The 14,336-nt window shown below is 41.0% G+C and overlaps 3 protein-coding genes across 4 annotated transcripts in view; all 3 read right to left on the bottom strand.

The window, feature by feature from the left end:
• mtss1 (MTSS I-BAR domain containing 1) overlaps positions 1 to 5,468 on the bottom strand; it is a 50,963-nt gene extending 45,495 nt beyond the window's left edge. The window contains exon 1 of one of the 2 annotated variants that reach the window (XM_020625149.1): positions 4,401 to 5,468. In XM_020625149.1, coding sequence (XP_020480805.1) covers positions 4,401 to 4,472 — 72 coding nt within the window. In that variant the 5' untranslated portion in view covers positions 4,473 to 5,468. The remainder of the gene's footprint in view (positions 1 to 4,400) is intronic. The other variant, XM_020625150.1, reaches the window with a different exon arrangement.
• Positions 5,469 to 8,047: 2,579 nt separating this feature from the next.
• LOC109974773 (tripartite motif-containing protein 35-like) lies at positions 8,048 to 12,547 on the bottom strand. The gene is made up of 2 exons (XM_020625152.1): positions 12,148 to 12,547; positions 8,048 to 10,866 (listed from the first exon to the last, which is right to left on the bottom strand). Exon 2 carries the CDS (start codon positions 10,858 to 10,860, stop codon positions 9,472 to 9,474), a length of 1,389 nt encoding a protein of 462 aa, XP_020480808.1. The 5' UTR covers positions 10,861 to 10,866; positions 12,148 to 12,547; the 3' UTR covers positions 8,048 to 9,471.
• A 1,278-nt stretch (positions 12,548 to 13,825) lies between these two features.
• Positions 13,826 to 14,336, bottom strand: part of LOC109974770 (E3 ubiquitin-protein ligase TRIM39-like) — a 2,030-nt gene continuing 1,519 nt past the window's right edge. The window contains exon 4 of the mRNA XM_020625147.1: positions 13,826 to 14,329. Coding sequence (XP_020480803.1) covers positions 13,826 to 14,329 — 504 coding nt within the window. The remainder of the gene's footprint in view (positions 14,330 to 14,336) is intronic.

Genomic DNA, 14,336 nt, shown 5'->3' with positions numbered 1-14,336 from the left:
TGGTCTTTTCCACTATAAGAAAACTAACAACTCATAAAGGAACATATACCCCTTACCACAATGTTCCCACTATATAGATTTTGAAATGGTGACCTGCCGCTGCAAAATTATTGCTGCTGCTGCTGCTGCTTCACAATTTTAAATCAGATCATCAAGTTGCAATTATATGACTCTGCATATGGCTTTTAATTTGAAACTACAGATATAGAAGTGATACAGACACATAGCGATGCACACAGAAATCAGACAGAGAGAGAGAGAGAGAGAGAGAGGAAGTCAACTAGCAAGAGAGAGGACACTAGACTGTGAAGTAATCAGGTTTTGAATTGACAAAAACTTATACAAGTGATAGACTGTTTTTAAGTTTAAGAAAATCCAGTGAGAAACCTTCTTTTAAAAGTTCAATACACATGTCAGTGAATAACTGTGTAATAATTGTGATGTCAACATTGACCAAAATAATCATGAATATGACTTTTGCCATAATTGAGCAGCTCTAGCTCAGACACCCATTGTGAGGGCGGAAAAGTGACGTATTTGGCGCCAACTCTCAGGCCCTAATAATTCATTTCAACACTAAGTACACAAAGTACTCAGATTGAAAATCTGACTATGCCACAGCAACACTAAAATCTTGTGCTCTACCTTAAATAAACACTTTAAATTCACAAAATGACCTGTAATCTGCAGCATGTGTCAGTGCCACCATCTCTGTGGGCTGATTCACAGTGTACATGATGCCCTGAGGAGAGATTTATCTGAACTGCAACTCTCTACTTAATTAGACATGACTTTTGAGTGTGTGGCAGATGGCAGGAGTGGCCCCGTTGGTTCTGTGCCATGTTGGTAAAATACCAGGATATGATGCCATGAGCTCTGAATCACACACTTCACCATAACCATCCCTGTTATTTGACAGTAGAAGTGAGTCAGTGTTCTGCTCAGTGTTCTCACCACAGGATGTCTGCAAGTTCCATCACATCAAAAATGTTTTAACGTCAGTGTCAAACAAAGAAAGGCCTCATCTTGATCTGATCCTTCACCTGGAGCCTCTCAGGTGAAGTGTAGTCACTCACAACACCAAGGTGACCTTCACATCAGAGAGACAGGTCTGTTTGAATCTGTGATCAAACGCGCAGTCTTGAGACTAAAACATGCCGTCGTCTCTTAAAAAACACGACATCGAACCAGCCGTGCACAGAGCACATATCCAATGATCCTCTCCTATACAGTTTCTGTATTTTGACGCACTAAGTCATCATCTGTGGTTTGACAGATGTAACTATTTCCACTCAACAGAACATCCGTCATGCAAGAACCACTCTGAGAAATCAATCTTAACTGGAATGCAAAAGGGACTTAAGAGAATTTGTACTATTCATTGGTTTTGTTCATATTCAGGAATTTCGTCTGTCACACATCTGTGTTAGGAGCTGATTTTTTTTTTCAACTAGCTTATCACCACTGACTAATTACATTGGAGATATTATCGTTTACCAGTATTCATTTGGCATCACTCGGTTGTACAACAGTTTCTTGTTACTTATCGACCAGTGTACACACAGCTGCCAGTATATTTGTGAAAAGCTAAAACTGGCCAGTAAAACTAGTTCCGTACCACTGGAGCCTTTGCTGCTGTTTTGAGCAGAAAGATATGTGAAAAACGAGGCGGCTAACGATGAACATGTGAGCACAGTGAAACACAGACAGGCAGGCAGCAAAGGGCAGCCAGCTCAACCGACATCAAAGAGCACACAGCCAGTCAGATCCACCCCCATCCTGCCCCGTTACCCCCTCACATGGCCAACTTCCAGTTTTAACCTCTGCTCAGTCATCACCCAGTCACCAGCATTCATCCAGTCATTCTACAGACAGCCCTCAATAACTGACAGGTCAAAGCTGTTAAGTCTCTGCTATTTTTAAAGAATGAACCATCTTCTTTAGCACTATTATCTATTTTTGTTAATACTGAACCATGTTAGTATCCATGGAAAATGGACATTATTATTATACAGAATCTGCAGACTACACTAAGGTATGTTAAGTGCATTATATTATAGTGTATTATAGTCTACCTTTTGTCTTTTTTACAAGTCAAAAAAACCTGTATTTTAATGTTTATATGTCCTAAAATGTCTGTTCTGACTGGTGTATGTCCACAGTTGGTCAGTAACAGGGTGTTTTTACATTACTCTGATGAAGGGGGCAGTGTCAGCCCACTTCCTAGAAATCCCAATTTCAACCGTCTGCGGACAAACCAAATTTGTGACAACGCAAATCTGAAAGCCAGTCATGGCTCACTATGCAAATGCAGGGTCCGACAGCACCTGCTGAAACCTGATACCTCAAACCTCTGGTCTGGGATCAGCCAGAGCCAACTTTTGAATGACAGTAGCGTGTTTGCTAAAGTTGACAGTTGACAGTAAATATGCCAGACTGCGCCGTTTTTGGATGTAAACTGGATCCTGGAGTTTCTTTACACTATGTATATAATTACTATTTAGCTAACACTGGTATGTGTGAGACATGTACCAATATTAACAGGTTGATAGCTACGGTTTTGGCAGTGTTGGTGTTACCAAGACGGAATAAAGCCTGTGTTTTGAGTTAGTTGGCCTCCCTCTTTACTTCTCATCCATTCATTATCTAGACTGCTTATCCTAACGAGGGTCACGGGGGGCTGGAGCCAATCCCAGCTGTCACTGGACAAGTCCCCAGTCTATCACAGGGCCGACATGTAGACAAACAACCACACACCCCCACACTGACTCCTACGGGCAATTTAGAGTCTCCAGTCAATCTAAGCTGCTTGTCTTTGGACTGTGGGAGGAACACGGAGAGAACCCACGCAGGCACAGGGAGAACATGAAAACTCTGCACAGACAGGCCCCCGGTCCACCCGGGCTCAAACCCAGAACCTTCTTGCTGTGAGGTGACAAGGCTAATCACTGCTCCACCATACCACCCTCTTCACTTGTCCCAACCAGAAAAGCCTGGACTTCTAAGGCGAGTAATTGGCTGTGAGCCAGGGCTAAAGCAGTTTAGCTATGAACCGGAGGTCCTCAACTACAGTTTGGGGCCAAAGATCTGAGCAGGTAACACCATATTTGAGGAAGTTCCAGCTAAAAATAAGTTGGATGCTGCAAAAAGTAAAACCAGAATTAAGTGACAGCAACAACTGAGAGAATAAAAGGGACTGAAAAGTGATGCCACCGTGGCCGTATTTCTGCTGGACAGGTAATTATCGGTTCTATTTTGTTTGGGGGCATTTGTTATTTTCCTGAAATCTGTAAGTGTCCAGGCAGCGGGCGACGCAGTGTGTGTTGTGTTTTAGAGGAGTGGCTTTGGAGAGAAGTCAGAACGAAAAGGTGGGATTTCTTCGGTTGTCTACTTTCAAAATCAAGTTTCCTCTTGCTGGTTTTTCCAGGATCGCCAAGCCTACCTTTAAGCAATTTATTGTTGGGTTTTCTACATTTTTCTTAATGGTCTACTTAATAGCTTGGATATAAGATATAATCCTGGCATACTGTGTGTTTCTCATTATTTCTGCTCATTTGTATAGTGGCTGTTGTAACAACAGAATTTCCCTGTGGGGATTAATAATGTACTCCATCTATTGTTTTCAGCTCTTCAATACTTTATGACTAGACCAGTCTAAGAAGTATGAGGTCAGGACAGTCGTACTGAAATGAAGAAGTCAGGATTGCAACTAATAATCAGTTTAGTGATTAATTTATCTGCTGATTATGTTCATATTCTCTATAAAATGTCAGAAAACGGTTAAGAGCACTCACTATAATTTCCAAAAACCCAAAGTAATGGATTCAGATTGTCTGTTTTATTGGACCAAAAGTCCAAAATCCAAAAGCACTGTGTTCATGAGAAGTTTTCACCAGAAAATATTTGAATATTTGCATTAAAAAAAATGACTGAACATTCTCAAAATGGTTACTATTTTCTGTCGATCAATTAAAATATTAACTGACCAACTGTAGCAGCTCTAGAAGTGTGAACATGGAAATTATATTAGAGGAAGTGTAAATGTTGAATGAAGCAATGCTGGAAAATCTCTGTTAGGATTCTGAAAGGAGCTTCCAACTCATTTTCATCAATCTTTGGAAAATATTATCATCATTTTAATTTAAATACTGCCAGGTGCGGTCTTGACATCGCTCAGTATTGAACTATAACGCTTTTAAAGCAGAAAGCTAAAAAAAAATCATTAAATATGAAATGGAAACGGAGGACAGGTAGATATAACAGTATATGTGCGTCATATAGAAAAATAATGCAAAAAAACAAAGAGAAGAAGAAGAAGAAGAGCCTCTATTGCAGACAAACCCGCTATTAAATATGAAATGGAGATGATTTGGATAGACCCAAAATGATTTTTTTTTTACCTTCATGTCGTTCATGATGAGCTGGAAGAGCCCTCCTAAGGCGCTGCATTCCTTCTCTATTCCCGCATCCATTTTTCCACAAGCTCGGAAAAATCCTCCTCAAACTCCCAACAAAAACTTTTCTTCTCCCCCGAAAAAAACTTCCAGCCAAGTTCTGAAACACTCCAACAGAAGATTCAATGGCTTTTATTGAATACAGAGGGGGAGTTAAATCACCCCGAGGGCAAAGTCCACCTTTCAAAAACAGCCGTGGAAAAGCTGAAAACGAATAAAAACGCACAAACAGGAGCAAAATCCAGGTCGAAAGAGCCGAAGCACTAAAGTCAGGCTTCAGTCAGCCGATGCTTCCAGCCGGCCAACTTGGTAAACGTCCGATAAAACACCACATCATGACTGAATCATAAAGCAGGCTGTGTGGAAAATGTCTGGCAGTGTTTTTTAGTTTAGCCCCGGCTGGTTTTAGTCCCGGGTAAAGGGAAACACAGCTAACCGCAGCTAGCTAACTCGGCTAGCAAGGTGAGCGTTAACTCCGCTAAATGAATATGTGTGAGCGTGTTTCCGAACGAAAACACACACAGTGCGTAGGTAAATGGGCACGGCTCTTTTCTGGTGTCCGGTTCGAGACCGACTCCCCAAATCCCTGTTTGCAGAGGTGTATCCGAGTGATTTCACGTTGTTTCCCTGCGAGTTTGGACGAGGAAGCCAACCGTTTTCATCCACTTACTCCAACGGGTGTCCTGACCTGAAGTGAATGAGTTTCTCCGAACACTGTGTCAAGTTAGTCACAGTCACACATCACACATCCGGTTGTGACTTTCAAAATGAAGGCCTTCAATTCACCCATTAAAATCGACAATAGTGTGTGTGGGGTTGGGTAGGACTGGGACCTGCGCCTGCCTCTGCCTCTGGATCCTGTGGGTATACCAAACGGCTGTTCAGGAGTCCACCCGGTGCAGCCCTGCAGCTCTCATATTTGGACACCAGTTAGGCATGAGCTCCAGACACCAGTTGACTTGGTGTTTGGGCTTCTCCCAGAGCTGAAAATGAGAAGCCGAACTTGGACTATTATTACCACCTCTGGAAGCGGCTCAAAGATGGGCAAACAAACTGACTAGGCAGGCCCTCTTTGATGCAGGGTCTCACCAGTAACTGGCCTATGATGTTCATTGCAAGGATAGGACTTTGCCCCTGGTGTGCTGGTGTGGGTGTACTGTCTAGACTCTAGAGCAGTAGACAGGACTGTCCCCTAGGGCAACCAGCCACTAGGTTTGGCCCTGCACGGTGCTGGAGAGACTGACAGATGTGGTGTCCAGGATGAGAATGATATAATGGAGCCATGTAGTGGTGCTGTACAGGGATCAGCCTGCACTGTACCGGCCCCTGGCCCTGCCAGAGGGGGACCCAGACACTGAGAGCCAGCCACAGGCTTCTGACCACTCTCTTCCTGCCAGCCAGGGACCCACAGGGCAGCCTGAGCTCCAGGGCAGGGTGCCTTAGCATTTGAGGGTCTTTACATATTTTATGAAATGTTTAAGAGCAGTTTGCTGCTCACAGTAGTTCAGTTGCCATATTGCTACAAGTGAAAAAACCTAAAAAATAATAATTATTATTAAAGTATTAAATAAAAAATAAACCTACGTCAGTTAAATGAAGCATTTGGGATAGGTGTAGCCTGGACAATCATTTGTATGAATGACAAAATTGTCTATTTCTTAAATCTTTTCTTTGAAACAAAAATAATTTTTGAAGCTTTTATTTTGAATGCCATTTATTTTCCGGTCAGTGCTGAGTTCGTTTCCTTTGATGTTGCTGCGTTTTGTGGATGGAAGGGTTTGTTTTGGGTGGAGGACGCGGCGGCCCGGCGGGGCGGAGCTACAGAGAGCAAAGTAAAAGAAAGTTCAGTGATTTTTACACTGACTTTACAGAGCGTTTGTGCTATAACAAGCGCAGCAGAGCAAAGGTAGACAGTAGTAAAATATTAATATTGGAAGTAAATAGTAGGCAATCATGATACAAATATTTCTAACAGAAGCTAAACAATAATCACTATCAAAAAGGCTATCAAAAGTTAAGTTACAGGATAACAGCCGCAAACACCTGCCTGCAGACAGCTACAGGAAAGCTAACATTTAGCCATAAAGGCAGAACTATTTGCACATGATGTCAAACACTGTTTTCACTATATTCCAGTTATTTTTGCCACAGTTGCCTTGAACTTTGCACAGTCTGTCTGTGATGCATTTCCCCACACTGCTCCTGATTCTGAGCGAAAATAAGTCACAAGCATGCAGGTAAACACTCTGACCAACTAGCTGGGTTATAAACTACAGGAGAAGAAGTGGTTTGTACGATCGTTTTGGAAATCAAAGATGTTTATACCTGATTTGAAGATGTAAGGGTTTATATCATCAAGGCTGGTGTATGAATAATGAACAGCAATATGGCACAATGAAATAGATTATTAGGAGAGGTTATCACTGACAAAAGATGTGCATTAATGAACACTTTACAGTGTATTGTTATTAAAGTAAGTATTTATCTGCAGTTTACGTATGAAAAAGTTCAAATGCTTCCCTTTTTAAATATCCTGTTTTCTCTACATTTCATATGTGGACTTTGCACTGGGACAGTTCTCTTTCTGCCTTAACAAAATCACCAAAAAACAGCAGGAAATCAATCTCACATGGTAATTAATAGTGATAAGATGCAGTTGTAACTGATTCCTGCTTTATCAAACATCCAGGATATTCAATGTTCGGTTCTTATCTGCTGTTTAATTATGTAGCAACCAGATAAACACTGCCCATTCACACTTCCTGTATTTTTCTGATTCACCCGGCAACAAGCTGAGTCACAGTAACGGCAGCCCTCCTGCCAGCCAGTTACCATGGCAACGAGCGCGCGTGTTTGAACGTGTGTGTGTGTGTGTTTTGCTGAATCACAGGACCTCCACCAGCCACCCTCCAAATGTGGTTTCCTTGGAGACCAAAGCATCCAAACAGAATAACATAACATTAATAAAACATTTTTATGTGAATAAAACTGGTCCAGTCAGTGACGTGATGTGTGTTAAATTTTACAGCTGCAACATTATGATGACATAATGATGCACGTTTTCAGTCAACCACAAACTCTTCAAGCTTTTGACGATTGGTAACCAAAAAAAAAGCTATTTGATTATGTTATATTGAGATTCAGGGAGTTATTTGGTGCCTTTTTCACTATTTTCTGCCATTTTAGTCACTGAATAACAGTCAAATTGTTGTTTAGCCTAATGATAAATAATTAGGTGAGAGCTGAGACCTAGACACAGGCAGGAATAACATTTTCTGATTTCACTTTGTTGTCAGGCTGATTTCTCTGTACTGTCACAGTAGTACTCAACCAGGGAGACTGTGTGCGCACATAACGATGACATTAACTACAACGAACTTTAACACATTGGAGTCGCAGCCATTTGATAAACCTATACATTTAATTGTGGACTTTTTTTAAGAGTCATCTGTGACTTTTCTTCTGAATGCTTTTGTGTGTGTTCATGTGCCTCATCTGTGTTTGTTCTCCTGTACTCTAAAAGAGCTGTTGGTCTGAACAGGTTTAAAAACAGCTAACAATAAGCAGAAACTGAGGGAACTGAGTCACACAGGTGATTTTTGTGTTCATATATTAATACGCAAGCTGTGAATGTTGATTTGTTGCCTGGGGAACCTCAATAACTTCTTCTTGAGGCATTAAACTCTGATTTTAGGAGTCATTTGTACTTACATTTGAACAGCTTTTGTACGTTTTATTACATAGTTTTACACTCTTGTCCATATTATTGTACTACAGTAGTCTGCTGGTGATGAGCGGTGTGACACGTGTAGTAAACGTGCCTACCGGGCACCCAAAGGATCAGTGGGACCCCTGGACCAGAGCGTCTGTTTAAAGTAACTTAGCGTTTCTTGTTGAAATGTCAATCAGTAAGAAACAGACACAAAACAGCCAAAAGGGATGTAAAATGAGCACAAGGCCATGCAAAACAACCTGAAAGATAAAAACAAGTAAAACAAACAAAAATAGCCACAAAGAGGCTCAAAGTGCCTAAAAAGAAAAAAGCAAAATAACTAAAACAGAAAAAATGATTTAAATGAGACACAAAATATCTACAAAAACACAATACAGCAAAAATATAGGCTCAAAACATCCACAGAGATGCAAAAATAACACCAGACACAAAGCTGGGGGTCGGGGTCATGGGGTGACACGGCGTGTTTTACCTCCATGATAAAGAACGAGAAAATGTTTCAGGTGTTGAGTCTGTATGAGTTTCAGAAACACTGTTAGATCAGCATTAGTTTAATTCTTCAGAAAATAAAGACCAACTTCTATGAACTGTTAAAGACCCAGACAAAGTCAAAAACAGCAGCTGTTTCCATTGTACCAACAGTGACACCTGCCTGAACTGGAATGGGAGGAAAAGATGGCTTTTAATATCCTGATTTAAGATTAGGTTTTTCTAATTCATTCTTATCTTTTACTGACAAACTATATTTGAATATCAGTAAAATGTAATGATCTTATCAGTTTTCAGCAGGGGATTTCAACTAACTGATGCAGCAGGGACCACGGCTATGGGGTGGATAGACTGGATGGGCACTGTTTTAATCATGAAAGGTGCTTTATCTTTACTAAAATGTATATATTTGAATGAATTTGATTATTCACAAATAATAATACACAGAAATGTTTAAAAAATAAAATTCTTCCTAGAGTGAAACTACATTATTGAATGCATGGTCCACTTTCAATGCCTTTGTGGCCCACTGGTTGAAAACCCCTGTGTTGATTAATAAGGCACAAAAGTATAATATTCATCTTCTCGATTTCACTGTTATACATTTCCTACATCAAATTTTAATCTGAAGGTCTGGATCAGGGGTCTCATCTGTTGTAATGATTCTTCTTATCCAGAAACATTTTCCTGTTTTGATTAGGGTACGGTTTATTTTGGTATGACCAGTCTAACACGATATTACCGACTGCTTTCTATTGTTTCTCCCTCCACATCTGTGTTACACCACCTTCATCATCACATTCTCTTCTGACAAACCACTGGTAAAATTGTCAGCGGGAGTTCATGCCCCGTGATAATGACTGGAAACATCCTCTCAGTGAAAGTGTGTGTGAAGGTCTTTATGTGTGTGTTAGCATCAGGATCAAAGAATGACAGCTTTCCTCCAATCCAGTCCAGATGAACTCTGATCCTCTTGATCTTAGTCACCGGACATGGAATAGAGGACTCTAGTGGGGACACTATTATATATTCACCTTGGTCAAACACTACTGCCCATATACTAGAAGTTATGTCTGTGTGTCCCTTTCTTTGAAAAGACTCTGGTGCCACGCCCACTGACCAGGAGGGATTGCCTCCAACCTCAACGTCCCAGCTGTGAGTCCCTGAGTTAAAGGCTTCAGAGCCCAGAACAACGCAATGACTGTCAAACCTGTCTGGGATTTCAGGAACCACCTTTTTCTCCCCGAGTCTGATCACACTGGTCAGATCATCAGACAGCAGAAGTTCTGGATGAGCAGTGTTTGGATCCAGAATCACACGAGTGTAGGAGACCACCTCCTTCATCTTGTTCCAGATGTTGAAGGCCAGGTTGCCCAGGTGTTTGGCTACATCTATGAGAACTCCTGAGACCAGCTGTGGATCCTCCAGCAGGGGATGATCCTGGACTCTTTTTACTGTAGCACTGTAGTTCTGCAGGAATGAGACGTCTTCAGCTCTCAGCTCCTTCTCTGTGGCTCTGATTGTGTCAGTAAGAGCTGCTATCTCTCTGCTCAGAGCCTCAGTCTTCCTGTTCATTATCTGACACTTAAGCTCCTCTTCCTCCCTCACAGCTTTGATCCTGGCCTCCTCTTCCTCTTGTAGAAACTGGTGAAGCTTCTTAAACTGCTCCTTAATCAGCCTCTCTGTGTCTTGGGCCTGGGCCTTAATGTGTCTTACTGTTTGATCCCAGTTTCTTTGGCCTTGCTCAAAGAGCTTCAGTTTCTCCTGTAAGGGCTTCAGAGATATCTGTAGCTCCCCTCTGAGGTCCTGTGCAGCTTTGTTGATGGATCTGAATCTGTGGTCACTATGTGTTTTTGATTCCCTACAGATGAAACACACTGGCTGCTGATGGTCCAGGCAGAAGAGTTTGAATTTCTCAGAGTGCAGACTGCAGAGATCCTCAGACCCTTCTGAAACTCTCTCCAGTAAAAATGCCTCACATATGTGCTTTAAAGCCAAGTTACGAGGTGGGTTGTTACTTCCAGACACAGTCATACACAGTGGACACAACCGTGTTGGTTTTTGTCTCCACCATCTCTGTACACAAGAATTACAAAAGCTGTGGCTACATGTCAGAAGAACAGGATCTTTAAAGATGTCATGGCAGACTGGACAAGTGAGGTTGTCCTCTGATCCAGATGCCATCTGAAGCTGAAAATGAACAAACAAAGTCAGTAAAGGCATCAGATTACAGAATACATGTGTCATAGATCTGCCTTTTGAATTGGCAGTAGGAGTTTGTCCTCAGGGATACGTGGGTCCATTGTTCTATTGTTCTATAGTCTATGAAGGATATTCTGCTGCAAAGATGGAAGAAAACAAAAACCTGGTGATGTTACCCATCCATCCAAAGCTATAAAAGTTGTACTCATTGTGTTCCCAGCAATCCAGTAATATTGATTTAGCAGGATGGGCACTATCATGACCCTGCAGGCTAGCCCAGTAGTGCAACATAAATTTCAGTCTTCTTAATCTTAAAGTAGATTCCCAAGCTAAACCTGCAAAGCAGAGACTGGGGATGTCTTAAACGCTCCACTACATATTCGAAAAGCTTGAGCCTGTTCAATGTCCAGCAGTTTAAGATTGGACAGTCATAATCTATAACAGATCTTATTAATACTCTGTATATTCCTATTAAAGCACTTCTACTCGCTCCCCACTGCCGTCCTGAAAGACATTTAAGGAGATTATTGATCTTCTTGCATTTATCTCTTATACTAGAAATATAAGCCTTCCATGTCAGCTTTTCATCAAATACTACTCCCAGGAATCAAACTTCTTTCACTTGAACCAGATTGTGTCCATATAATCTGAGTGTAGTTGGTCTATGCCTGCTAGAGAAGCAGACAACTTGAGACTTACTAACTGATAATTTGAATCCCCATTTTTTAGTCCACTGTCCTACCCTATCTATAGCAGTTTGCATTTTCTTTTCAATATAACTATGATTACGGCCTCTAGCCCAGAGAGAACCATCAACCGTATATAAAGATTCCCCCACTTCTTGTCCAACATTCACAAAGACATCATTGATCATTATATTAAATAATATAGGACTACACACACACTACCTTGAGGTGTACCGTTGTCAACTGTATAAATATCTGAAAATTCTAAACCCACTTTGACCTGTATTATTTGATTACATAAGAAGTTCTTCACCAGGTTAACCATCTTTCCTCCCACTCCCAAAAGTTTCGTTTTTACCAAAAGACCCTTTCCAGAGCATGTCATATGCTTTCTCAACATCAAAAAAGACTGCAAGCACACTTTCTTTATTAGTTTGTGCTTTCCTAATGTCAGATTCTAAACATAAAATTGAATCCATAGTACTCCTGCCATTTCTGAAACCATTTTGATATGATGCAATCAAACCTTTTGTTTCAAGAAAATACACCAGTCTAGTAGTTATCATACATTCCATAATCTTACCTAATTGGGAGCTGAGTACAATAGGCCTATAACTTTTAGGATCAGAAGCGCCGTTCAACAATAGTTCCGTACTTCACTTTTACTGCAGCGTTCATTTTTACTTGTAGAACTCCAGTTACGAGCGATTAACAAACTGCAGCTTTTCGGCTTCCGTCGTCGATCGCCTGACTAATTCGTTGCGTCTCCGGTGTCAATTGTGTTTCTCTAGGTGGTTGAAATGTGCTTCAGTTTGTAGAGATACATTACAGCTGTCAAAGGTTCCATCAAAAAGTTGGAGGAGCGACGGCTACTAGTTATCATGAATGACAAATAGTTTTGTCGCCCTGGACTCCGCTAAGCTTTACCGGAAGTCTCGGACGCGCATGTCTGCTCGACCACAGAATAACCCTACTGCGCATGCTCTAGGGGTTCAAAACCACCGGATGGATGTTTTTCCTTTACATATATATGTATAAAACATGGCTACAGCATCCATAAATAAATATAATAGTATTAGAAAGATGTAATTACAGTAGGTAAAGTTGCTTTACACTTAAAGTTTATTTTCCACTTAAAATAAAAAAATACTCGTTGTATTAGACTATAACTCATTACACATGGGAATCAGTTCACAAATCAAATGACTAACGGGGCAGCAACAAATAGGCCTAATTAAACAATACAAAGTTTGTGTGTGCACATGTGTGACACGTCTGCTTGACATGGTTTCAGTATTGACTGGTGTAAGATATGTATCCTTTAAAAGCAGAATGCTTCTTAAATTAATTTACAAAGGAACTTAATAAGAATTCCTGGTCTTTCCATGTACATGAACCAGTGTCATATTTATTCTTAATGTTATTAATAATGCAAACATATTAGTTTTTAAAATGTTTTCTTCTCTGTAGGCTATAAACAGGATCTGGAGTGAGTCAAAGTTAATGGGTCGCAGCAAGTTCAGATCATGTTTGTAATAACACACTGGTCACTGTAGACAGTTTTTAACAGCAGAGATTACAACTAGGAAACTGAAATAAATGACAGGAGTGGTGAGTTTTATGGGTATGGACAAATCCATGATAATTAAGTATCCTCTGTGGTTTTAAGATGCTAAAAATAAGTTGTTTGTTATTTTAGTTCAAATCCTAAAGGTTCTGCCTCTAATGACCAGTGCTGTATTGTCTGGCAATTTGTCCGGGAATATGGAAAGAAATCCCAAAGAATGTGTTCTATTTTGTCACAAAGACTGATGAAAGAAATGCCGAAAGGGAAACTGCACTGAGTTATTGAAGCTAATGGCCAGACACAATGTCATGACTTCAGCTCTCTAACTCTTATGATGGGAGACATTTGAAGTCAGTGATTTCCTTCATGAACAAAGAAAAGTGAAACACATTTGTCACAGGGCATCGTTTTATCTCAGTTGCACTCTGACGATGATGATGATGGCACAAAGAATCATGGGTGCCAGCCTGCCCTCCATGGAGGACCTGTACGCCTCACTGGTCAAAAGGTGGACAGAGAAGATTTCTGCAGATGCCAAACAGTTTGAACTCCTCCCCTTGATGCTGCATCTGTACATTTGTTTGTGCTATATGATCATGATGATGATGATGATGATGATAACGGCGAGTATTTTCGGGGCTAGTACACTGGAAGAGATTCATCACCATCACCACCATCATTAATATCATTATCATCAGTGACCAACTGCCAGTATTTTCAGTGGGAATGTATCCCTAGAACTAAAGAGTGGAAACAGCTTCTCAGTGAAAGTGTGCGTGAAGGTGTGTATGTGTGTGTTAGTATCAGGATCAGAGAAGGACAACATTCCATTGTCCCAGTCCAGATTCACTCTGATCCTATGGAGCTTCTTCACTGAGGTCGAAGTGGGAGGATCTGGTGGGGGGTGTGCTGTGAATTTACTATCATAAAAGTATATTCTCCATAATTTAGCCACTGAACCAATTACTCCCTTCCTCTCAGCAGATTCTACTACTACACCCGCAGACCAGATTTGACTGTGTCCAACCTCAACATCCCAGCTGTGAGTTCCTGAGTCAAAGCCCTCAGAGCCTAGGACAATGTGATGAGTGTCAAACCTTTCTAGGTTTTCAGGAAGCTTCTGTCTCTGTCCACGTCTCACACTGGTCAGATCTTCAGACAGGATGAGTTGTGGATGAGCAGTGTTTGGATCCAGAATCACAGGA

This window comes from Monopterus albus, unplaced genomic scaffold (assembly GCF_001952655.1).
Source record: "Monopterus albus unplaced genomic scaffold, M_albus_1.0 scaffold347.1, whole genome shotgun sequence".
NCBI lineage: Eukaryota > Metazoa > Chordata > Actinopteri > Synbranchiformes > Synbranchidae > Monopterus > Monopterus albus.
Note: the sequence above shows the minus strand (reverse complement) of the source record. Positions and strands in the feature narration are given on the sequence as shown.

What these genes read in the sequence shown, in the direction of transcription:
- LOC109974773 (XM_020625152.1), bottom strand. Translation starts at nt 10,860, where the DNA reads ATGGCATCTGGATCAGAGGACAACCTCACTTGTCCAGTCTGCCATGAC.